General features: G+C 45.1%; 1 protein-coding gene across 1 annotated transcript; it reads right to left on the bottom strand.

The window, feature by feature from the left end:
• Window positions 1-1,239: 1,239 nt before the first annotated feature.
• Window positions 1,240-23,826, bottom strand: FOXA3 (forkhead box A3). Its single transcript, XM_026715449.2, has 2 exons — window positions 23,327-23,826; window positions 1,240-3,212 (listed from the first exon to the last, which is right to left on the bottom strand). The coding sequence occupies exons 1-2, from the start codon at window positions 23,396-23,398 to the stop codon at window positions 2,025-2,027; spliced, it is 1,260 nt and encodes a 419-aa protein (XP_026571234.1). The 5' UTR covers window positions 23,399-23,826; the 3' UTR covers window positions 1,240-2,024.
• Between the last annotated feature and the right edge of the window lie 1,022 nt (window positions 23,827-24,848).

Here is a 24,848-nt window from a genome sequence, read left to right as displayed (position 1 = left end):
AGAGGTGGGCATTGTGTTTGAAGAGTAAACAACTCTGGGTCATGGACTGCCCTGCGTAGGTGGCAGTAAAAGGTAACTGTTGGAGTTGCAGCCTGGACCTTCTTGGAAAGGGGTCTTCAGGAGCTGGATGGGAGTTGAAATTAGTAAGAGGGGGAGTCCTTTGCACCCCTCCCCAGTTGCTCTTCATAGCCTACACCAGAGCCGTCTGACCTCAACAACTTTTAAGACTTGTGGACTTCAACTCCCAGAAGGCCCCAGCTATTGACATTGAGAAATGGGCAATTAGCCCACTTTCAGTAGAAAGCTAGCATGGAGAAGCTAGCAGGGAGAAAAGTCTTTCTCCCTGAAATGCTGGTGTGTGTGTGTGTGTGTGTGTGTGTGTGTGTGCAAGTAATCTGAACACCAACACCGTTGTCTTCTCTTACAGGTTGTGGCAGTTAACACAGGGATCTCCAAACTTGGCAACTTTAAGACTTGTGGATTTCAAATCCCAAAATTCCCCAGCCATGTCTCTGTACATGCCCTGACATAAGGAATGAAAGAAAGATAGAATGGGGACCGTAAAATGAGATAAGGTATGAATAGCCATATGTATGTATGTATGTATGTATGCGTGTGTGTGTGTGTGTGTGTGTGTGTGTATATGGTATTTAGGTTTCTTCGGGTGTTTTCCCACATCTTAATAGTTGTGCTTTTAAAGTTATAGCGACATTTCGGCAGAATCTCATCTGCCACCCTCAGGCTTGTGTATTGGTTTTTTTCTTAATTGTGTGTGTCAGGCTTTGGCAACCATTTCAGTTGGTTATACCATACTTATGAATACCCACGAAAACATAAGAAAACATATATATATGTATATATATAGAGAGAGAGACTGCAGTCAAAACAGAAGTTGAATTTCATAGATATCGGTTATCTATTTTTTTCTGGATCGTACTTTTTCTCTTAAAATAATTTCTGTAATTTGGATGATAGTCAGAGGTTACTTGGAAAGGGAAAGCGAGATTTCAGGGATGTATCTAGGCATGGTTGACTTGGAAAAAAGATGTTAACAGTTATTTGTTTATTATCAATAATAATCCAACTATTTGTAAGGTCTCACTAGGGGTTAGGAGTCATTATATCCCCAGGGCAGATTTATAAATGTTTCAGACGAACATTTTTCTTTCTTTGTTTTGTTCTAATCATCCCGGAAAGCAAGAGCGAAAGACACAGAATTGAAATCAAGACACCGCCCTGAGCTGTCTCTAAAGCACGATATATTAAATCAACTCTTACCCTTTTCCCAACAGAAAGCACATGTATTTAAATATAAAGCCATTACAAAAAAAACCCATGTATTTGAATTATATTCCCCGTCCCACTTCAGGCTGTGGCATAAATCGTCTTTGGTGTAACCAAACCCCTTTGTGTACGTGTAACAATGGAAGTCCTCACCAAGCTTGATTCTGACCTAAACAGGTTTGAGTATCCCGAGACAAAATTTCAATCATGGACTGTAACATTTTCATTGAGACAGGAAAGTCCTAGGCTGCATGCAGCACAGCCTCTTCCCTCTCCATTTACCTATGGACATTCACCACCATAACTCCATTCCTGGAGAGATAAAACATAGCGAAGAACTGAAACATTCCGTTCTGAGATGGTGGGGTTTCGCCGTTGGGGATTCCAGGCTGACCGATGACCTCCATTCCCCACCGGTCTTAACCAGTCTGCCCTTGATAGCAGCAAGGCATGGAGCTGGGGTCCCCCCTCCCCTCCCCATTCTGGCTGTTCCCTGCTCTCTGTTACTTTGGGCACAAAAGTCTGTTGAAGCAGAAGGTATTGTTGACCATGATGAGATTTGGAAAGTTCATCCGAATCAGGTAGACCAGGCCTCGCGGTACGCTTCTTTCCTCTACCCATGTTGTAGCTGGCGGGTGATGGGAGGGAACATCTCGTGGAGGGTCTTCCTGGTGATTTTGGCCAAGTTTCTCTGATCCGTCCGGTGTCCTTCCGTTGGATTTGGTGGTAGGGCAGCAGCCTTACGAGGCGTTGAGCAAAGAACGGCTGTAGAGGCTCTGGTAGTAGGAACCAGTCTCGCTGAGCGAGGTGGAGGTCTCGTAGGTATGTTTACTTTCCACCGAGTGTGGGGAGTTGTAGCCGCTGTAGGCCATAGCCTGCTCGTAGGATTTCAGGTCAATCTTGTGGCTTTGCTCAGTGGACATCAAATTGGTGATGGAAAAAGGATGATTGAAGTTGAACTGAGGGTCCATTTTAAGATCGTTTGGAAGATCCAGGTTGGTAATGGAGTTGGCAAAGTAGTGACTAGTCATAGATTGGGAGATGGGAGCAGGGGAGGCCTCAGACGCCGGGGAGGAGCCCTGAGCTCCTGAACAATCAAGCTGGACCAAACTTCTTTGCTCCTCAGAACCATGGGAGGTGTCCGAATGACCGGACTCGGCTCCTTCTGAACCAGGGTTGGGACTCTGACCTTCCTGAAGGCCTTCAGAAACTTTTGAGGCTTGCTCTCGAGCATGGGAAGCCTTGGAGTTGCTCTTCTTAGCCTTGTCCTCGATTTTGAAACGCTTCTGGCGTCTCAGGTAGCAGCCATTTTCAAACATGTTTCCCGAATTGGGATGGAGGGCCCAGTAGGACCCTTTGCCCGGCTTGTCTGGTGAACGGGCCACCTTGACAAAGCAATCGTTGAAGGACAGCGAATGGCGGATTGAGTTCTGCCAACGTTGCTGGTTCTCACGATAGTAGGGGAAGAGATCCATGATCCACTGGTAGATCTCGTTGAGGGTCAGCATTTTGCTGGGGGCCTGCTGAATGGCCATGGTTATGAGGGAGATGTATGAGTAGGGCGGCTTGGCGTGGGTGAGCGTGCGCCGGTAGGACTTGTTGATCTCCTTGGGCCTGCTCATGTTTGGGGAGGAGTAACCCAGAGGGGCCATGGGTTGGCCAACATTTTGGTAGGGGGACAGTGAATTGAGAGTGGGAGGTTGGGGTCCCAGTGGCGTCAACACTGGGCTGACTGGAGACGCTACCGTCGGGAGGCCCATGGGGCTGGTAGCATTGGTCAGTCCCGTGACTGAAGGGCTACTCAAGCCGCTGTTTGGGTAACTCATATTTATAGAATTGGGAGAACTCAGTGGATTGAGAGTCACGTAAGAATTAATGGGGTTCATCGGCCCCAAGCTGGACGCCATTGTGCTGACGGAAGGAAACACCTGAGGAAAAGAGAAGAAAGCATTGGTCAGAAGGTAAGTTCTGCGGGGAGAGAGTCACAAGGAGACACAGCAGTTTATCTAGGGAACTGAAGGACGGGGCCCCAATGATTCATAGGGACTAGCCCAATGTAGTTTCGTGGCATTTACAGAACTGTTATCTCTGCTTCATTGAATGGATCAACCTAACATTTTTTTCTACGAGGTCTTGCATTACCTGCCACTCACTGGAAGGAGGGTTTTTTTTTCTGCTTCCTTTTCCAAAACCAGCCCAAAATGCCACCAAACTATAATTTTGAACGTGACAGAAGGAGAAATTTAGTCATTGCCTACCTGGAATGGAACCACACTGATTACATTTTATTTTCGTTAACTGTAAGCCCTTGGCTAGATCAGCAGAACAGCCAGAAGGAAACAGTGAATTTGCATAGGGGTTTATGGAAGACAGGAAGTGCCCCTGAAGAGGTGAGCATAGGGTGGGAAAACCCAGGTTCAGATCCCAGAACACTTCGGATATTTCTTGGACCTGAATCGTGAGCAGAAAGTTGAAGGCAGAAATTTTGGGCTCAGTTGTGTGTGGTCGTAAGTCAAGGATAACCTGCATAGTTCCCATCACCAGCACTGGCAACACTGTGATGACTGTGAAGACTGGACCTTGTGGTTCAACATCTATTTTTGCAGTTCAACTAAAAGAGAGTATATCTCTCTCAAAGTTATCTATGGAAGGCAGAACAAGAAGCAATGGGTGGAAAGTAATTGAGAAGAGAACCAAGGTAGAAATAAGAGGACATTTCCTGACAGTGAGAACAATTAATCAGTGGAATAGCTTCCCTCCAGAAGTTGTCGGTCCTCCAACACTGGAGGTTTTTAAGAAGAGCTTGGAGAACCATTTGTCTGAAATGTTCCTGCCTGAGCAGGGGGTTGGACTAGAAGACCTCCAAGGTCCCCTTTCAACTCTGTTGTTCTGTTATTTTGTGCCTTGTGCTTAGGAAAGAACACTTTGGAGAGTCATCCTCAAATGACGTCTAGTCCTCAAGTAGTAACTCATCACCTCAGGGCAAAAAACGAACTTTTCGTTGACTCTGATTTGGCTGGCTTTGTCTTGGATGCATATTACAGCTTAGTTTGGTGGGCCAAACCTTCTAAATCCTTTTTAGAATAAGGGAAGGAGATTAGTTTTAACCAAGGCCAGGGTCCCATTGTCTCTGAAATCATAGATGGCTTTTGAACCTTCTTCCCTTATCTTAGATTAGAAGGAGCTATTTCAGGGCCACTCTCGAAGACCCTGGTCACATGACTGGGATTTACTAGCCAGATGTTTCTTAGGTCCAGGAGGACCTTTTCCCCCTAAGCTGGACCGCAATCTTTGGAACAAGCCCTGGGAGGATTCCTTGACAAGGGCGTTTTGAAACCCATGCAAGAGCCCTCATCCCTTGCTCCGGGGGTCAAATCTCTAAGGGTGAGGAGGAAATACAGCTAGTCCTCGACTTATGACCACAAATGTATGCTGCTAAGTGAGACATTGGTTAAGGGAATTTTGTCCCATTTTACAACCTTTCTTCCCAGCATCGTTAAGTGAATCCCTGCAGTTGTTAAACTAGTCACATGGTTGTTAAGTGAATCTCGCTTCTCCGTTGACTTGCCTTGTCAGAAGGTCGCAAAAGGGGAATCACGTGACTCTGACCACCGTAAGTATGAGTCAGTTGCCAAGCATCTAAATTTTATTCATGTGACTGCTTGGAGGTTGCAACAGTCGTAAGTGTGAAAAATGGTTACAAGTCACCTTTGCAGTGCTGTTGTAACTTTGAACAGTCACTAAATGAATGGCTGTAACTCAAGGACTACCTGTATATCTTTATAAATGTAGGGCAATGTGTGCCGTTTGCCCAAGATCCCTCATGTATTTACAAATAAGCCAGCTGTGCTGCATACTGAGGGGTATGATTGTGTCTGACACCAGAATGGATGCAGCAGACATAATTTGGCACATAAATTATAAATTATCTGAGAGGGAACAGTTACCATAATTCTTTTTACCGACTCCTCTAGGCAGCTAAAAACAATAAGGATGAAGCTTATCCTGGCTCAGTTGTTCGACTGGATTCTCTTTGTGGAGTCTAAACATTTCTGCATAATCCTGTGAGCCGCAGCCAGCTTTTTCTTCAAAATGAAGATTCACGGACTATATGAAATATTAGAATTATAGATAATAAGTTAGGCAGCCTAGAGGGCCCCAAGTCTTCCAGTACTTGGGGCCTGTCATAGAGAAAAGGAGGCCAGCCTGTTCTGCAGGGCCCCTGAGAGGCAGGACAAGAAGCGACAGATGGAAACCAATCAAGGAAAGAAATAACCTGGAATTAAGGAGAAATTTCCCGACAGTCGAACGGTTTGCCTCCAGAAGTTGTAGGTGCTCCAACACTGGAGGCTTTCAAAAATGGACTGGACAACCATTTGACCGGGATGGTATAATACCTCCTGCTCAAGCTGGGAGTTGGACTAGAAGACCTCTAAGGTCCCTTCCAACTCTGATCCTATGTTCTAGAGTGTATCAAGGCCAGTTTAAACCTGGAATCAGGAGCTGTGGGTTAAACCCTCCAGATGTGACAAAGATGTGGAAAACCTTGAAGAATTAATCTTTGTTTTCTGGAAAGGCAAAGCAAATTTGGGCATGAGTTCCCTCATTTCTCTCTCTCTCTCTCTCTCTCTCTCTTTTTAATTTGCATTTGTTGAATTCAAGCATTTTTCCCTTTTGACAAGTTTCGAGGTGGGGGAATAAAAGAGCCTGAATTGCAGTTTTGGGGAGGGAAGATTTGGTCCCTCCAGGGCCGCTCTCATCTTCCAGATAGGCCCAAATCCTCTCCAAACAGCCCAGCAGACGCGGGGATTGTGCAAGCGAGCCCGGGGCCGTCACCCCCTCACCCTTCCCCCTGAGTAGGCAGCCTTGGACGTTAGCATCTGTTGTTTGCCTGGGGTCTGGCAATCAGTGCTGGGCTTGGTTCTCTCCCAAAAGGACAGAGGGAGCTCTTATCCCCCCCCCCACACCCCACGTGGACAAGATGACCTTTAGAACACGAGAGCAGCAGGGCTGCAGCCCACCCCTTCGTTGGGAAACCAGAGTTCTTCAACCCCCTGGTGCAATTGAGAGAGAGAGAGAGAGAGAGAGACAGAGAGAAGGATGCAGAATTTAACAGAATAACAGAGTTGGCAGGGTCCTTGGAGGTCTTCTAGCCTAGTCCCCTGCTCAGGCAGGAGACCCTATACCACCCTGGACCAAATGGCTGTCCAATCTCTTCTTTAGTGCCGGAGCACCCTCTCACAGCGTCTGGAGGCAAGCCCTCCCACCGATTGGCTGTTCTGATCTTTTCACGTTTTCTTCAACTCCTGTTATTTTATCAGTCCAGTCGACCTCTGGCCCATGCCCTGCTGGTGTGCTTGGCTGCAGTTCCCATCCTGGCCCCTTACCCAGTATTGCGGGCAGAGGTTAGGAAAAAGCTCCATTCCCTCGGGATAACAATCGATTAGCTGGATTGGGACAATCACTTGGATTTCCCAGTCAGAGGGCAAGCTTGGGAAGGCTTACTCAGAAGCACGTCTTGCATGTGATCCCCCCAAAATGAACCCTCCCACCCCCATTCCCCTCGCAACTTTGGCCCCGAGCAATTGCAACATTGTGCACCCTGGGTCCCCCAGACCACTGTTGTTTTTTTAAAATGCACATTTTGTCCTTCCTAAAACACCAGGCTGGTGGCGAATGACGATCCCGTCTGTACGAGCACCTTGAGTTGGGGATCAAGAGCTCTTAACTAAAGAACTCTTGATCCTTTAGGGCTAATCTGGGTTCGATGAATAGATTTTGAAAACTTCCAAGGACTAACCCACCCCCACCCACCCCCATCCCCATCCTCCAAAGTTGGAATTCATTGGGCTACCTTTAGTTACACTTTTTGCAATATAAGGAAAGAGTCAGACAGTCTGTTCCCTGTTAGAAACAGCATGTTTCTCATAGATGATTCCTTTCCCTAATTTGGCTAATATCCAGATTATTTGGTTTATAATCCAAAATCTGCATGAGATACGCATGACAATAATTCCAAAGAAACATGCATTTTGGCCTTCCTTCCTTCCTTCCTTCCTTCCTTCCTTCCTTCCTTCCTTCCTTCCTTCCTCCCTCCCTCTCCCTGCCTCTTTCCTTTCCTTTCCTTCCTTCCTTCCTTCCTTCCTTCCTTCCTTCCTCCCTCCCTCCCTCCCTCTCCCTGCCTCCTTTCCTTCCTTCCTTCCTTTCTTCCTTCCTTCCTTCCTTCTTTCCTTCCTTCCTTCCTTCCTTCCTTCCTTCTTTCCTTCCCTCCCTCTCTCTCCCTGCCTCCTTTCCTTCCTTCCTTCCTTCCTTCCTTCCTTCCTTCCCTCCTCCCTCTCCCTGCCTCCTTTCCTTTCCTTCCTTCCTTCCTTCCTTCCTTCCTTCCTTCCTTCCTTCCTTCCTTCCTTCCTTCCTTCTTTCCTTCCCCCCTCCCTCCCTCCCCTCCCTCTCCCTCTCCCTGCCTCCTTCCTTCCTTCCTTCCTTCCTTCCTTCCTTCCTTCCTTCCTTCCTTCCTTCCTTCCTTCCTTCCTTCCTTCCTTCCCTTACTCACACTAAGGATCCCAGCAGCGGTAAAAAAAATGTAAAACCTCTTCTTATCAAACAAAAATCAGCTAAGTATACAAAGGCAAAACAGCTCTTCGATTGGGATCTTCCGCATGAGGGGGAGGCATCCCCAAAGAAGGGTGACTCTGCTTACCACCCAGGAGGGGGGTGGGGGCAATGGATTAAAGTCCCTTCCCCAACCAGGTACTCCGTGCTTGTCCTGATGACTGCAATTCCCAGAATCCAGGGCACCAGATCGGGCTGAGCCAACCTATCCCAACCTCCCTGCGGATTTCATCCCCACCCCCCCACCCCCAACTCCAATTTCCTGGCTTCTGGTCAAAAGCACAATCGGAGGCACAAGGAGGAACTACGTGGCAAATGCCGTGTCGGTGCTGTCCCTGGGTGTTTGAGTTGACTGCATGTTCTGTCACTCTTGATCAAACTTTAGCCGGCCAAATCGGACCCCAGGCCACAGGTGCCCCCCCGCCCCATCTCTTCCAAATCTGGCTGCCAAATTGAAGTGAAAGCAGGCAAGAACGGTTACGATTCAGGGTGCGCGAGGCTCGGGTTATCGCATTACCGTTTAATTAAGGGTAAGAACGAGAAATCAAATAAATGTTGCTTCTTTCTGGATCGGCCTCTTCAGGAAGATGTTCTCCTTCTGGCTTCCTATCCAAAAGGTGAGCGTGGCCTTGCCTGAAAAAAAGCCGCAACTTCTTTTGTAACCCCCCCACCCCCCCCGAGGGGTGATTTCCCAAACCCTAACGCTGACCCCCTCCGCCAATCCCCCGCCCAGGTGTGGTCCTAGCCTTGGGAACGATTGAAGGAGACGTTTCAATTGAAGACAACTGAAGCCTAGTAGTTAAGGCACCAGGGTGGGAGAGCACGAGCTCACATTTACCCTACTCGGGAAAGCCGGTTGGGTGACTTTTTGTTTTGTTTGTTTGTTTGGAAAATGCATATGGCTGCCTGTTTGCTCACAGAAACTCTGGGCGGCTTACAGGCGATAAAAACACAGCATAGAAAAGAAAACTTTGGACCAATCACCAAGAGACGGCGAGTTCTAGTCCCGCCTCAGCACGAAAGCTATATGGGTGACTTTGAACCAATCGCTTTCTCTCTCAGCCAAAGCTACCTCACCGGATTGTTGTGGTGGGGCAAATAGGAGGAGAAAGGCGTGTTGGATATGTCCACTGCCTTGAGTTATTTGTAAGAACAAAAGGGATGGATGGATGGATGGATGGATGGATGGATGTCCAAGCTGCTTGCAAGAGTTCTGTAGGTTGGACCACAATTGTTACTTCTTGCAAAAGACCAACACCAGGCTCTGGGCTGTTGTGCAGGGCTTTCAGGGCAGGACCCGCCTCTCCTCCCCTGAGACCTGCCGCACCCTAGGCCAGGAATCGCCCCCGTTATGAGAACCAGCCTGCTTGGGATCAAACTCTGGCAGCCTTTCTCTAAGCTCAGCTCACCCAAACGTGGAGGTAATGAGTTAACCATTTTGGACCCTGAGCTGGTGGGGGAAGACAGAAGCTCCTCAAGGAGCAGGGATTAGGAAGGCTCCAAAGCAGATATGCATTGGGGGGTGGGGGGGGGGGAGTGGAAGTACCAGAATGATTCAGCTGAAGGCTATTTCCCTGCCCGGGAATCAGTTTTCTGAATACCAGCCGGCACTGTTCAAAACACAGGGACAAACATCGTGCAAAATGCTGCCTTCCTCTTGCACCCCTCCGTCCAGTGTTCGTGGTGACTGGGGATGGGGGGGGGGATAGTTCCCTTCCAACTGTCCCCTGACCTTCACTACTGGCACCTTCCAGAAATGCTGGCTTAAAGCAGGAAACTCAACGAGGAAGGGTTGGCAACTTTAATCCTGAGGGCCCTTGCCGGCCCTAAATGTCTTCCCACTCCAAGGACCTTGTCCCTCACACCAGGGGTCTCTAACTTTGGCAACTGTAAGAATTGTGGACTTCCACTCCCAGAATTCCTCAGCCAGCTGATTGAGGGATTCTGGGAGTTGAAGCCTACAAGTCTTAACGTTGCCACGGTTGGAGACCCCTGCCTAACACTGTTGCGGGTTGGGAAGCCGCAGCTTTCTCTTGCACCCTGGTTGGTTGGTTAGTTGGCTTGTAGCCTGCCTTTATTCTTTTTTGCAAATAACTCAAGGAGGTGAACACCTGCCTCCTCCTATTTTTTCTTCAACACCAGCCCTGTGAGGTAGATTGGGCTGAGAGGGAGTAATTGGCCCAAAGTCACCCAGCCACTTTCATGTGTTAGGTGGCACTAGACCTCCCAGTCTCCTGGGGATTGTCCCAAAGTCATCCAGATAACTTTCATGGCTAAAGTGGAACTAGAACTCACTGTCTCCTCTGGTGATAGGCCCAAAGTCACCTAGACAGCTTTCATGCTTAAAACAGGACTAGAACTCACAGCCTCCTGCTTTCTAGTCTGGTGCTTTAACCACTAGACTAAATTGGCTCCAAAACTGGCTCAATCAAACTGGTTCCACCACAAGGTTATTGGAGCAGGAGAATCGTGCCTGGCTTTACCCGTGTACCAGCCTTGATTAAAAAGGGTTGGGCGATTTGTGTTTCAGCAGATGGTGTCAATCAGGCTTCTAACACTGATCCAGGATATGAATTATTTGTTTGGGAGAGCCCGTCGTGTAAACATGGCCATCGGGCTTTGTTAACAGGTCCTAGCGCACTATATGAAGCCAGCCAACGTAGTATGGGGGAGAGAGAGAAAAGGCTGTGCTCAGTTGCAATCCCAGCACAAAATGTCTCACAGCCCCTCCCCAGATCTTAAGCCGACTCACCCGGTTTTCCCACTGTCCCTTCTAGCTGGCTATTCCAACTTGGCCATTTTAGATTGTTAGTCCACGGTAGCAAACCATCAGAAGGCATCTGGTAGCCCCTTCCCCAGCTAACCCACTGCATTAAATTGTATTAGTAGGACATGGTGCTACTAAATTCTTCCTAATGTTAACATACAAACGGTTCCTTTTAGTTTGGCCTTTTCCGTGTTAGATTGAAATTGGTCCCTATACAGAGAGCCCCCCGCCCCCTCAGACAATATCAAATACCTTTCTATATTCCCCAAAGGGCCGAACCCTCAATATGTGTAAAATGATGCCTCCGCCTCCCTTCCTGCTGCTTCCTTGCCTTGCAAAAAACTACATCATAAACCTGAAATATTTTTAGTGCTGAAAATCAGTAGATGTTTGCTGCTGTTTTTGCTGATGCTGCAAAGCTTTGCCTGTACTGGCACCCAAGCCAACTGCGACGAGAAAAGTCATAAAATGGAGCAAAACTCACTTAAGAACTGCCTTGCTTAGCAAAGGCAACTTGGGGGGGTCAATTGTGGTCGTAAGTCGAGGACTACTCGTGCACTGAATGCGTGCATTGGTCTTGAGCTATAAATACCAGTCACACTTTTCTGACCTGGCAGAGAATCAGGATTTTTAAAAAAAGAAAACCCTCTTTATATTAGCAAAAATAATGATGGGTGTTCCTCTAAGGTGAAAACACAAAGTAAATTCCCGAGAAATATTTGCTTAGTTGCCTTTGAAATGTGGCACAGTTTAAGCTTGCGCCTATCTGCAATCCCATCCTGATTAGACACAAAGGATTGTACCAACGGGAGATATTTATTAGATGGCTGGATGGAAAGAAGGAAGGGCAGTGAAAAATGTCCCTCATTTACAGCCCTTTCCACCATCCCTGGCTTCCGGACGCTCTGTCCATCCTGCTCAGCAGGTTTCTGTTTGCTCCATTCCACGAAGACCACAGAAGGTGCTAAAATTAAGTTGATTTTCCTGCCGGGCAATGCTTGGACCAATTTTGAAAGTCTGGGCGCTGGGCGTGATGATGGATTGGTCCACGAAGCAGGAGGGGGGAGGCCTGGAGGGGCAAAAATGAGGTGGTTGTCTTCAAAACTGCTCCCGGCGCCAACACCATTTGAGCTTGCAATAGGGTTCTTTTTTAAAATAATAATAATAATAATAATAATGAGCCCTAGTCTAGAAAGATATCAACCATAAAGTGGCCAAATTTTTTAACAGGTTCTGCTCCCCTGACCTCCTTCTCTGTTGCATCGGTAAAGAAAAGCTTCTTGTCTTGCAACGTAGTCAAGTTGCCACCAAAGGCAAAAGAGCAGGTCTAATTTAAAAATTTGGTCAGCCTTTTTTTCTAGGAGTGGGATTCTGCCAACCAGCCGGAATTGGTTCGCTAAATCAGAAGTTTCAAGCTAAGACCTCTGGAAACAGAATAATAGGACCTTCTTTAAAGTCAGCATTTTATCTGTGCCTTTCTCATGATGCTCAAAATTAAGGATTTCTTCTTAGTGTAGCCCAGGGACTACGACGGTGGAAAGAGAATGTATAGAATATATTTCCAAAGGCTACCAAATAGGGCCAGCAAATACCTAAGTTAAGTTATTGCAGTGATTCACTTAACAGCGGTGGCAAGAAAGGTCATACCGTGGGGCAAAACTCACTTAGCAACTGTCTTGTTTAGCGAAAGAAATTTTGGGCTCAGTTGTGGTTGTAAGTTGAGGGCTACCTATAAAATATTTCATTAATAACGTTAGCACGATTCTGACTAGACAGGAATGCTTCGGCTAGGCTAGGGTCTTTCTGTATAATCTTTCCCCCCTTTTGTATGTATGGTGGAAATAAATGACACAGCCCCTTCATTAATCCAAAACTGAATTGAATAGATTATATTCAGGTTTTTTTTACTGTATTCTGAATGTTTTTGTTTCAAAATACAGGAAAATTATCAACAAATGAACGTATGAATAATCTGAAATGCACGATTCCCAATCAGAAGCTCATTTACAAAGATCCCAGTTCTGCTATGATGATAGGTGACTTATTTTAAAGCAAGTGTTGAGAAAGTTGCAGTGTGTGTGTGTGTGTGCGTGTGTGCGCGCGCACATTTTTGCTTGGAAGTGGTGAGCTGCTCCTTAATAGCATGGCATCAGTCCAGATCTGTCACTGCAATGAACAGGATCTGGAGAATTTAGTGCAGATCTGTCTGGCTCTAAACAGGTCATTTTCTTAACTTTTCTTTATATTTCCACATTCCCAATGTTCTGGTAAAGATTGCTATTTTTTTTTTTTTCAAAGTAAAAGCACGCTGGGATTATCACTACATTTATTATTATTCCCACTTTTTGATAATGCAGAAATACTGTCAGGAGTATCTGTGAAAGGGAGAGGGAGAGGCAAAAAAGTCAAGATGGCAGCCATACCGTTGAAGCCCACTACCTTAAATATACCTAATTGCATTCAATAGTATGTTCATCGTTCTAAGATCCAGATTTTAGGGAACTGCTTAAAAATACGCTCTTCACAAAATCTTGGGACCTTTAATTTGGGTTCCTGAAGTTGGCACCAGGATTCCAGAAATGCATTTAGAAAGTTTTAGGGGTTTGCCCAGTAAGTAAATTCCCTTTCCTGTTTTCATATTCTTGTCAATGAACAGATGAGTCATCCTGCCTGGATCTCCAAAGGTAAGTTTTAAGTAACAGAGTTGGAAGGGACTTTGGAGGTCTTCTAGTCCAACCCCCTGCTCAAGCAGGAGACCTATTCTTTCAGACAAACGGTTGTCCAATCTCTTCTTGAAAACCTCCACTGACGGAGCCCCCACAACTTCTGGAGGGAAGCTTTTTCCCAGATTAATTGTTCTCCCTATAAGGAAGTTTCTCCTTAATTCCAGGTTGCTTCTCTCCTTGGTTAGTTTTCATCCACGGTTTCCTGTCCTGCCTTTGGAGAACAGGTGGACCCCCTCTTCTTTGTGGCAGCCCCACAAATATTGGAATACCGCTATCATCTCACCCCAGTCCTTCCCTTCATTAGACTAGACACTTCCAATTCCTGTAACTCTTCTTCATATGTTTAACCCCCAAGCAAGTCAATCATCCTCACCTCCCTCCCCGAATGCCCCGTGGAAGACCCACTGGTGGGTGTAACGCCAGGGTGTAATTCCCTCAACTTCCAAAGTGCTGGAAGTTCATGAACACAAGGTAACCACTGGCCGCTCTTCCACCACCGACGGATCTGGAATCGCCTTCCAGGCTCAGAACAAACCTGAGACCAATTTATCTTCCTCTCCTGAGTTTGTGCCAAATCAGATCTTTTTTTCTTTTTCTTTTGGCTATACCAGTCCTAATCTGGCAGGCAAAAAATAAATAAATTCCTCCTATGAATTACATCAGGAAGTAAAAACCCCAAAACTGGCAAGAGTAAAAGTTGTGGTGACAGCATCGAAAAAGATGGCAAGGAAATCACCTGCCTTCCGTCTGGGTCGGCAGCAGCGGCAATAGCGGGCACAACTTTTACAGGTGATGATGAATGGGGCCTGCCCCAATACCCACAGCCCTCCCCGATCGCTGCACATACATACAGGTGAGGAATTGAGTCACTCAGTATACATTTGAAAGAAGGGGCGTGGGCATTGTGCTCTGACACCCAGGTCCAGCCAACTGTAAAGGTCACTTCTGGGGGGGGGGAGGGGGGGAATTCCAAGCAACCTCACAAAATAAATACAAATAAATAAAAACAAATCAATGGAACCCTGGTTGGTTTCCCCTTCCCAACCCGCCATCGTCAGAAGATCCGTTCTAATCCTGTGCTCGTCTTCCAAGGACATTTAAATCTCCTTTGGGGGTAGTCCTCGACTTACGAGCACAACTGAGTCCAAAATTTACGTTGCTAAGCAAGACATTTGTTAAGTGAGTTTTGCCCCCTTTCGCGACTTTCCTTGCCACGGTCGTTAAGCGAATCCTTGCAATTGCTTCCCCATCGACTTTGCTCGTCAGAAGGTCACCCGAGGGGATCATGTGACTTTGGGACACAGCAACGGTAATAAATAGGAACCCGTTGCCAGGCCTCTGAATTTTGATCACGTGACCCCTGCTGCATCGGTTGTAAGTGTGAAAAAAAGGTCCCGAGTCACTTTTTTCCGCTTTGAACCTGTCGCTGAAGGAACTGTTGTAAATCAAGGACTACCTGTAATACATTTTAAAGGGGCCTCTTTCTGAAATAACCTTTGTTAAGACTCCCAGCATTTTCCTGGTCCGCCCCTTCGGCTCCTATCTAAGGCTGTGTGCAGTTCATGTCCGTAAGGCTTCGTCACCTTGGGTGTGGGCCACAGACTCTTTTTTTTTATTGTGCAGGTGTGTTTGCACGTAAGCTCAGCCTGGCCCTGCCTTCCGTGGGGAGGTGGTCATTCTTATCCTGGAGTTATGAAGTATACACACAATGAGGAGTTTCTCTCCTGAGCAACACTAGCTGCCCACCCTGAGACCCGGGGCAAAATTGTGCGGGCCTTCGGCTTGGCGGTTCTCAATCCCTCCTTGAGTTTCCTCAAGTTATAGTTCTTTCGTTTGGAGCAGAACCTAGTTTGCAGGTCTAAAAAATTAAAAACAGTTCGGATAATACAGGTAGCATCCTCAACTTAACAACCGTTCATTTAGGGACTGCTTGAAGTTAGAACGGCGATGAAAAAAAAAAGACTGATGACCGTTTTTCACACTTACAACCGTTGCAGCGTGCCATGATCACGTGATCAAAACCCAGACAATTGGCAATTCACTCATATTTATGGCAATTGCAGTGTCTTGACCCCCTTTTGTGACCTTCTGAGCAGCAAAGTCAACGGGGTAGCCGGATTCACTTAACAACTGTATTCCTAAACACATGAAATGATTCACTTAACAACTGTGGCAAGAATGGTCATAAAATGGGGCAATCTTCTAATCCAACCCCCTCCTCAAACAGGAGATTCTATGCTATTTCGGACAAATGGCTGTCCAGTCTCTTCTTAAAAGCCTCCAGGGTTGGAGCACTCATAATTTCCATTTTATTTATCCTCTTGTTTCTTGGATTTATAACCTTTTCTCCCCAATTTTATAACTGAAACAGGAACCTCATAGGATAGTTTGAGGTGAGAGAGAACAACAGGCCCAGAATTTTAGGGGAGAGGGCACCCACCTGATTCTCTTCAGTGCCAGTCCAGCACTTCACTACCACAATCAGTTTTTTAATGGGACAGAAAGGGGAAGTAATTCATAGGAGCATAATATTAATGGTGCTTAATTCTGATGAAAAGTCAATGAAATGTAAAGCCAAGTAATGTGTGCCTTTGTGCTATTTATTGCCAACTCTTGGCTCAGTAGCGGCTCAGTAAAATTTTCCCACTCTCTTGGTCAGTGAATTTCATAGCTGCAAACTTAAAATGTTCCACAAAAGAACCTCAGCAACGAGAACGAAGCTGTTGTGAATTCAGGGTTACACCAAAGCGCCAAAGTTACTGATTAATCTGAATCTTTCCAGCGGTTTACAGAAAAAGCCCCAATTGTAAAATCTTCCGCAAGATAATAAACATATATTAATCTGCAAGGCAGAAGATATGAACCACCAGAGCCTCATTTTCCCACCACGTAACGCCAGTACCTTTAGCCCCAGCACTATATTAAACTGATTTTTGTAGGCCTGCAAGTTTTAATTGGTTTCTTTCATAAATGAAGCTCATACCAGGCAGAAATGGCAGCCTACGACGGATTTTGGTGGAGCAGGATTGTAATTCTAAGAGTGGTGCTGAAAGTTAAGGAGGTGGGTGTTTAATCTGGGTGGCAGCTATATTGGTGAAGTGCTCCTACTTAACAAAACCTGACAATACAGGTAGTCCTCGACTTACAACCATTTGTTTAGTGACCGTTAGTTACTGGAACGGCGCTGAGAAAAGTAACGTATGATCATTTTTCACATGACTGTTGCGGCATCCCAGGGTCATGTGATCCGTTTTTGCGGCCTGCTGACAAGAGAAGCCAGATTCACTTAACAACCGTGTTACTAACTTAAAAACTTCAGTGATTCACTTAAAAACTGTGGCAAGAAAAGTAGGGAAACGGGGGCAAAATTCATTTAGCAACTGTCTTGCTTAGCAATGGAAATTTTGGGCTCCCCTGTGGCCACAGGTCGAGGACTACCTCTATTAAATCTGCTTCCTTTTCACAACGTCTTCTTTCGTGTGCCTCTACTTAAGTCTGATGTATTCGTTTCATTTCATTTTATTTGTTATATTTGTTTATAGCCCATCTTACCACGAGGAGACTCTGGGCGGTTAAATCAAATCAATAAAGCCATAAAAAGGATATTTACATTCAATAAAAATACGGGTTGCGATGAAAAGCTGGGGAAGGAGGGTGCGGAATGGGATCTTTGATGAGAACTCCCAATATTTCGCTAAAAGAGAAAGCCAGCTAAATCTTCCTCGGTCAGCCTACGATCTGATTTTCCCCTTCGTGTTTATTTATATCAGAGCGGGCAGCTTTGGCATGGAGGAAACTTTTCCAGTTCGGGCAACTTGAATTAGATTAGCCAGATCACGGGTGATCTGTCATTGAGCAACGGCACCTTGGCCTGTAGTGTCGCAACCTGGGCTATTTGATCTCAACGGCCGAATTAAAAGAAATCTGATGAAGCGATTGACCCCATGCCGTTTCTCTCCCTCCTTCGGCCCCAGTTCCTCTTCCGGCTACACGAGGTCCCTTCTTTTGCATGGACTCCCTGGACAAAGGGATATTCACGGCAGGGCAGCTTCCTGGCCAGTCCTGCCTGCAGAGGGTTGGGGTGGGGCTGGAGTTCGTTTGGTGCGCATGTTTTACTTGGGGGAAATCTGAAAACACCACCTTCCCCAAACCAGCGACCTGAACGGGGAAATGAATCAAGGAAGACTTCAGCATCCTCCAACAAGGCAGACATTGTAGGGCGTCCAGTAAAATATGGCCATTCTTTATGGACAGGCTGCTGAGAAGCAGGGCAGAAGCAGCCAATCTTTTAGGCTGAGTCTGTTTGGGGGCTTTCATCATGTTAATACTTGGGGTGGTTTTTATCCTTGCGCTTAGTTTTTGGGCTTTGCTTGTTCAAACAGGAAGAAGAAGAAAAGAAATGAAAGAAGAAAAGGAATAATACCTAAGTGTGGTTTTTTTTGTGTGTGTGTGTGTGTATGTATGTATGTATGTATGTATGTATGTATACGTATTAAATAAATATAATCAGCCTTGTAGTGCATGATTTTGAAGGTCTCTGGGCTCAGTTTATAGCTACCTAATTCTGAGAGTTTGCAACACCAAGTCCGTGTTGACAGATATACCTATATACCTATGTGTATGTATATAGGTATATTTGTGTGTGTGTGTATGTATGTATGTGTATGTATATGTGTATATATATATATATATATATATATACACGCACGCACACACAGTAGGATGGGTATTTTGTCAATAAATGTAATTAATTCACATAAGATCACTTTTATTATGATTATTGTGTTTATTGTACAGTTAGCCAGATGTTCAAACTGGATTTGGCTTTTTTTTTTTTCACTTATTGAGTTATTATTGTGATTCTCATCAACTAGAATATTAACTAGAATATCCGTAAACAAAAGAATATTAGTATAACAACAAGAGAACTCAAGATGGTTACAGCAAGGATTTCTGCTGTTTGGAACAGCCACCAATACTTTTTTTTCCATTCCATACCATTTTCTTGTCCCCAAAGTAGAATTAATTGATTGCTCTCCCTTTGGGGCTTCCTTCTCATCCACCACAATCCTCACAATGTTATGGTTTCCCTCCTGCTCCTGAGCCCCTTCCTCATTGTGGGTGAGTGGCAGTGGTGGGATTCATTTTTTTTAAATTACCGGTTCTGTGGGCATGGCTTGGTGGGCCTGACAGGGGAAGGAGACTGTAAAATCTCCAGTCAGAGGGGGTATTTGCCGGTTCTCCGAATTACTCAAAATTTCCGCTGCCGGTTCTCCCGAACTAGTCAGAACCTGCTGAAGGCCACCTCTGGTGAGTGGTCCACTGGGAGAACCAAATTTAGTATTAATAAATAAGGAAGGAGTGAAAAGAATGGCAGGGGTGGATTTACTGAGGTTTTCAGATGACTTATGATGCCTTATGGGCTTTGTGGTCTCTTCTACATTTCTCAGAAGGAAATAAGAGGGAAATAAATAGACTCTCTGGGGTTAAAGGCTGCCCAGCTAGGGTGGCCCTGGAAAGCTACTGAGATATCTGCAGTGGAAGTGATATTCTCCTTGGTTTTGTGTGCCTCCAGAAGCCAACTACTGACACGACCCCTGAATGCAGATTGGGCAATCCCTAGTTTCTAAGGATCTCCCTTCGAACAGGCAAAAGAAATAAAATGAAAGATGAGAACAGAAAAAAAAAATATGGGGGTGATGCTTGATATTAAGTCTGCAGCTTCCAAGGTAGTTAAAAAAAAGAAAGAAAACAGAAGATAGTTCAGCACAGGGGTCTCCAGACTTGGCCACTTGTGGACTTCAACTCCAAGAATTCCTCAGCCAGCCATGGCGTTGGTCCACAAGTCTTAAAGTGGCCCACTTTGGGGACCTCTGGTTTAGCAGAAAAGAATGGGAAGATTAGGAAGCAGCCTTTGAGTTCTGTTAGTGTTTGAGGTGTCTTTCCGAACCTGGAGACCTTCAGAGACACTAAAACGGTTTGCCTCCAGAAGTTGTGGGTGCTCCATCGATGGAAGTTTTTAAGAAGAGATTGACAACCACTTGTCTGAAACGGCATAGGGTCTTCTACTTGAGCAGGGGGTTGGACTAGAAGACCTTTAAGGTCCCTTTCAACTCTGTAATTCTGAAATTCTAAGTGACTGTCAGGAGAGCAATCAGGTTGTCAGGATTAACATCCTGTTTAGCCTGCAAAAATCCAAGGCCACCAATCTCTCCATGGGCCCATTTCTTGCTCTTTGGAGAACGATTGCCCACTGTGACGGGCAGTTATTTTTCTCTCAAAGCCTCCCACGGGTGTTTTGTTCCCAAGACCAAAAAAACAACCTTGCAGTTCACAAAACACATTAAGCAATTTATTGACTCACGCAACTAATATGGCAGCCTGTCTTATATGCCCAAACCCTGGGTGGTTCACAGCAACACCATAAAAAACATGTTCAAAAAAATGTCATTACGTGTTTCGGCTGTTTTGGGCATATGGCGGTTACATTTGCAACAAACAAGGTTAAAACCATGATGTAGCATGAGGGAAAGAGGGCGGCATCCTGCAACTCAGTGGCTGGACCTGCATATAATCAAGAGTCCTATAATCGGTTGGTTTGGCCGTTAATCTGCAGAGAGCCCGCGATTGAAGACCACAACTGAGCCCACAATTTCTACTGCTAAACGAGACGGTTGTTAAAGTGAATGTTGCTCCATTTTACGACCTCTTTTGCTTCGGCTGTGCAGGGATCGCTGCACTTGTTAAGTTAGTAACATGGTTGTTAAGTGCATCGGGCTTCCCCTTTAACTTTGCTTGTCAGAAGGTTGCAAAACGGGGTCATGTGACCCCAGGTTTCTGCAGCTGTCATAAATACAAGACAATGACCAAGCACCTGAATTGTGATTACATGACCATGGGGATGCTGCAACAGTCATAAGTCTGAAAAATGCTCATAAGTCACTTTTTCCAGTGCTGTTGCAGCTTTGAATGATACTAAATAAATGGTTGTAAGGGCTACCTGTACTAACTCATCGTTCTTTACAATTATTCTCAAGTGTGGTTTGTTCAGCAAATCATAGGAAACAAACCATGGTTTGAGCCCACTGGTGGGGAACGCTTCGAGGGCTGTCCTCTGAGTGGGTGATTCCTGCTTCCATTGATGGAAAATAGTGATGCCGTTTTGTAGCGGCTGAAATCACGAGTGGTTCAGTGGGTGACATGTTTAGGGGCTGAAAGACCTTCTGAATCTAATAAATCAGTCATGGAACCCAGATCTCTTGCAAATGAGGCCCAAAACTGTCTTCCTGCATAACTGGTGGCTTCTGCGGATTCACACGGACCCATCCCCTTGCAGTACTTATTGAACTCCAAACAATAACCTGCAGGTGTGGACAAGTCAGTTGACGTGATCTTCCTCAGGCCAATCTTTTGAGGTTTGAGAACGTCTCAGCTCAAACAAGGCGTATTCACACGTTCAAGCCGAGTGGAGGATTGGCAAGGTTTTACCGATCTTTCTTTAGCATTGCTGGCTCTCCTCCTTCCCAGCCTAATAATCAGGCAGACTTTAATTTGTATACCTATGAGGAGGCTTTTGTTTGTGAGGTTTGTTATTTCTTTTCTTTTAGAAAAGTGTATTATTTTAATATTAAAAATATACTATGGTAATACTTACTATTATGAAGCATCCTTGGTGCTCTCTTGCTTGTTTTCTTTCAGATGTTTCATTACCTAAACTAGCCAACACAATCCATGCTAGGTTAACTCCCCCTCCCTCTCTTCTAGCACCGAAAATGTTACCTAGTTTGGGTAGCGAAACGTCTGCAAGAAAACAAGCAAACTCAAAGAACACCAAGGACCCCTCATTTCAATCTTGAGCTACGAATATTATCCTTTATTAGTACTTACTATTATTATTATGATCATCTCCATTAAGTTTGGGCTAACTTACTGACGATACAGAATTTGAACATTTTTAAAAAAGCTTTTTCCATTAATTAAGGAAGGGATCAAGTGCTATTTATCCACATTGTGCCACCCCTGACTCTTCCAGTCTTGTTAAAGGATCTCTTATTTGCAGGGATTGGTTAGTGCTCTCCCACTATTTCTGACCATCAAATCCTTTCTGCTGCCAGAAAGTGATTCCCTAATGAAAATAAATTTGGTCAGAATTCCATGCCTCCAAAGGAAATTTAAGAATCTCTGTGCAACCAACCGATCCAACAGTGAAGATCAGCTGAAATTTGACGTTGGAAAGCTCCTTGACTTAATTTTGCAACACAAAAAAAGATTTCCTTTTGCCAGCCTGGAATTGCTTGCTCATCCTTGAGTTATTGAGGCACAGAGAAAGATTGAGCTCTAATCTGCATTTACTTCCACTATGATCAGCAGGGTGCTGCCCACAGGTAAATGCGTGTGGATTTCAGTTGCTGCCTTAATCTTTTCAGAAACTTCCATTGACTGACTTAGTTGCAGAAGGGATTAAGGCCAGAAGGGATGAATTTGGAGAGAGTTGATGGCCAAGAACTGCAAGGAGAGGAATTAGAAATGGTTGGCGAGGCAGGCAGCTCTGGTACAAAAGCACATTCTTCAGGTGGCAAGCATGTGCAGATGGTAGTTGGATTGGTGGCTGAACATGAGCAGCATGGAAACATCATAGAAACAGCCAAAGATGGTTTCCCGAAAGGGTGTGTATGAAATCAGACAGGGTGGCAGTCAATCCACCACCTACCCCCTGGCCAGCAAATTCCCCCCCCCTCCACAGTGCCAGTTTATGGAGCTGTTTTGGAAACTGGCATTGCAAATTCTCATAATTAGGTAGCGGTAAACCGAACCCTTCAAAATTGGTGCATTACGAGGCTGATTACATTTGCTTATTTAATAAAATTAAAAAATAATTAAAATAAGGGCAAGAAAGATGTCCCTTTTGTAAGTTTTTATAAGTGCAGTTTTCATTGTAGTAAACAAATCAGCTCAGCTTATCAAGAAGCTCTCATTAATGGTAACAAAAATGGCCACTATGGAAAAGGAATTGGGTTTTATTCCTTTAGACGAATATGATGGGGTTGATGAGGGGTCAAAATAAAGCAGTGCTGGTACCAATTGGTCGCCAAGTTGGTTTGAAGGGCAACTCTTTTATCCCAGGCATTGGGTTGGGGGTGACGGGAACTGTTATCCAACAATTCTGTCAAGGTTTGGGGGAAATCTGAAAGTCATTTGGCAAGAGGCCCAATTGAGAGAATGATCAGAATGAAAATTATTAAGATGGTTTGAATTCTTTTTTATTTACAAAGTTACTGGTTTATTTTAAGAATGTTTATTAGGTGTAATGCTGAAGAAATAATACTTTTTTAAAAAAGATTATTAGATAAAATTATAAGCGACTTCTTTCATTTGTGGGAGCTGAGTGGAATTTCCAGACTTGAGCAATTTATAAATAATGAAAAATGATTTGATTCTGAATTTTCTGCAGATGCCTAATTTATCACTTTTGGAACAAGGACTTCTTAGGATTAATGGATCTTAGCTTCTTAGCTTAAATGTCATTGAACTGTGCTCTAAGTTATAATTCTTTTTCCTTTTCATTAGCAAACTTCTGTTACGCCATATGAAATAATGATAATAATAATGCAAAACTCAACCAGCTTATGTGGTCAGTCTATTTTAGTTTAAAGTGTATCTTAAATTGTTTAGTTGTGTTTAGTTTAGTTTAGTTTAGTTTAGTTTAGTTTAGTTTTCTCCCCTGGGCAAAAGAGACCATCTTGCTATTTGTAATATTTTGTAGGTTTTCCTACTTTTTCTATGAAATCTCGTCTCGGGACCCTGCCATTATTTTCTACGCACACATCCTAACCACAAAGGAAGCACAGAACTCTTCTTTCCCCGAAACCACCCAGTTTCCTTGCATATAACTTCTTGTTAACACACACACACACCCCCGGCCGCTTTCCACTCCACGTACCTCTGTGGGTTCGTTGTAGTACGAGGTCCACTCGGAGATGTCGTGCGATTCCATTTTGACCGAGCCCAGCATTCCAAAATCCCGGAGAGGAAAAATAATGGCTTGTCCGTGCTTAAAATATCAAGGAGAGTGGGAAATCCTCGAATTGGTTTCTTGGGGAAGTTTAATGCTTTATTTTAATGCTTCTCTTCTACCCCCCCAAATGCGTTCGTTTTGAAACTCAGCCTAAACCCACAGACCGAAAGAAAGAATGATCGCAGAACGATCTGCCTTCCCCTTTTTCCAAAGTGTGCAGTGGCACTTTGGGGGCCAAAGACTCAAGATGCCCAGAAGTCAGAAGAGTCAACAGGTTTCCATGATTATAGGACAATCCATCCTGTTTTGGGACCCAAGGTCCAGTAGGACTTCCAGGGGGGCTGCCTTTGGGATGTGCAAGCTGTTTGTGTCGGTCGAAACCTGGACTGCTAGTTGTCCCGAGGTCGTCTCCCAGTATCTGAAGGGCTGTCACCTGGACAGGTCTGAGTCTTTATAAAGCCACCTCTTTATCCCAACACTCCTCCTGCTGGTTGACAGTTAAAAAGTTACCGCACTCTCTACTTATCTGGCATTGGCAAGCCAAGGAAACCAGGTCCCTCTGCCACCTGGTGGAAGGGACACGGTTGCAAGGAAGCAGCTGGCTAAATGGCCAAGTCACCACCAAGGCTTGGTTGAACTTTATGGAGTGGCAACCTCTACTAAGGGGAACGTCTGGCTGCTGTTTTGTATCCAGCCCCTAGACAGCTTGGTGATGACAAAAGCATTGCAGCCTACAGATGTATTAAATTTATTTCATGTTGGACACACTGTAATTTCTACAGCACACCGAGCAGGGACATATTGGCTATGCCTGGTCTAAGGAAGAGGAGGATTAGTGGGGACCTGATAGCAGCCTTCCAGTATTAGAGAGGCTGCCATGAAGAAGAGGGGACCCACCTATTCTTCCAAAGCAGAAGTAACGGATGGAAACTAATGAAGGAGGGATCCACCCTAGAACTATGGAGAAATTTCCTAACGGAAAGAACAATTAACCAGTGGACTGGCTCGCCTCCAGACCTTGTCTATGTTCCAACACTGGAGACTTTTTAAGAAGAGATTGGACTTACTACCATTTGTTTCGTGTCTGTTTGAAGTTACAATGGCACTGAAAAATGATTTATGATAATTTTTACACTTACGACTGTTGCAGCATCTCCAGGATTTCTTAATTAAAATTTGGACACTTGGCAACCGATTCCCGTTTCTGATGAGTGCAGTGTCCTAGGGACGTGCGATCCCTTTTTGCCACCTTCTGACACGTCAACAGGGAAGTCAGATTCATTTAATGATCAGGTTCCTAATTTATAAACTGCAACGATCCACTTAATAACTGCGGCAAGAAAGATCGTAAAATGGAACAAAACTCATTTAACAACGGTCTTGCTTAGCAAAGGAAATTTGGGGCTTCACTGTGGTTGTTGAGGACTTGCTCTACTGTAAACTGCTC

This window comes from Pseudonaja textilis, chromosome 10 (assembly GCF_049901715.1).
Source record: "Pseudonaja textilis isolate UNSWEBS1 chromosome 10, rPseTex1.2, whole genome shotgun sequence".
NCBI classification, from domain to species: Eukaryota; Metazoa; Chordata; class Lepidosauria; order Squamata; family Elapidae; genus Pseudonaja; species Pseudonaja textilis.
This window is presented reverse-complemented; position numbering and strand designations above follow the sequence as displayed.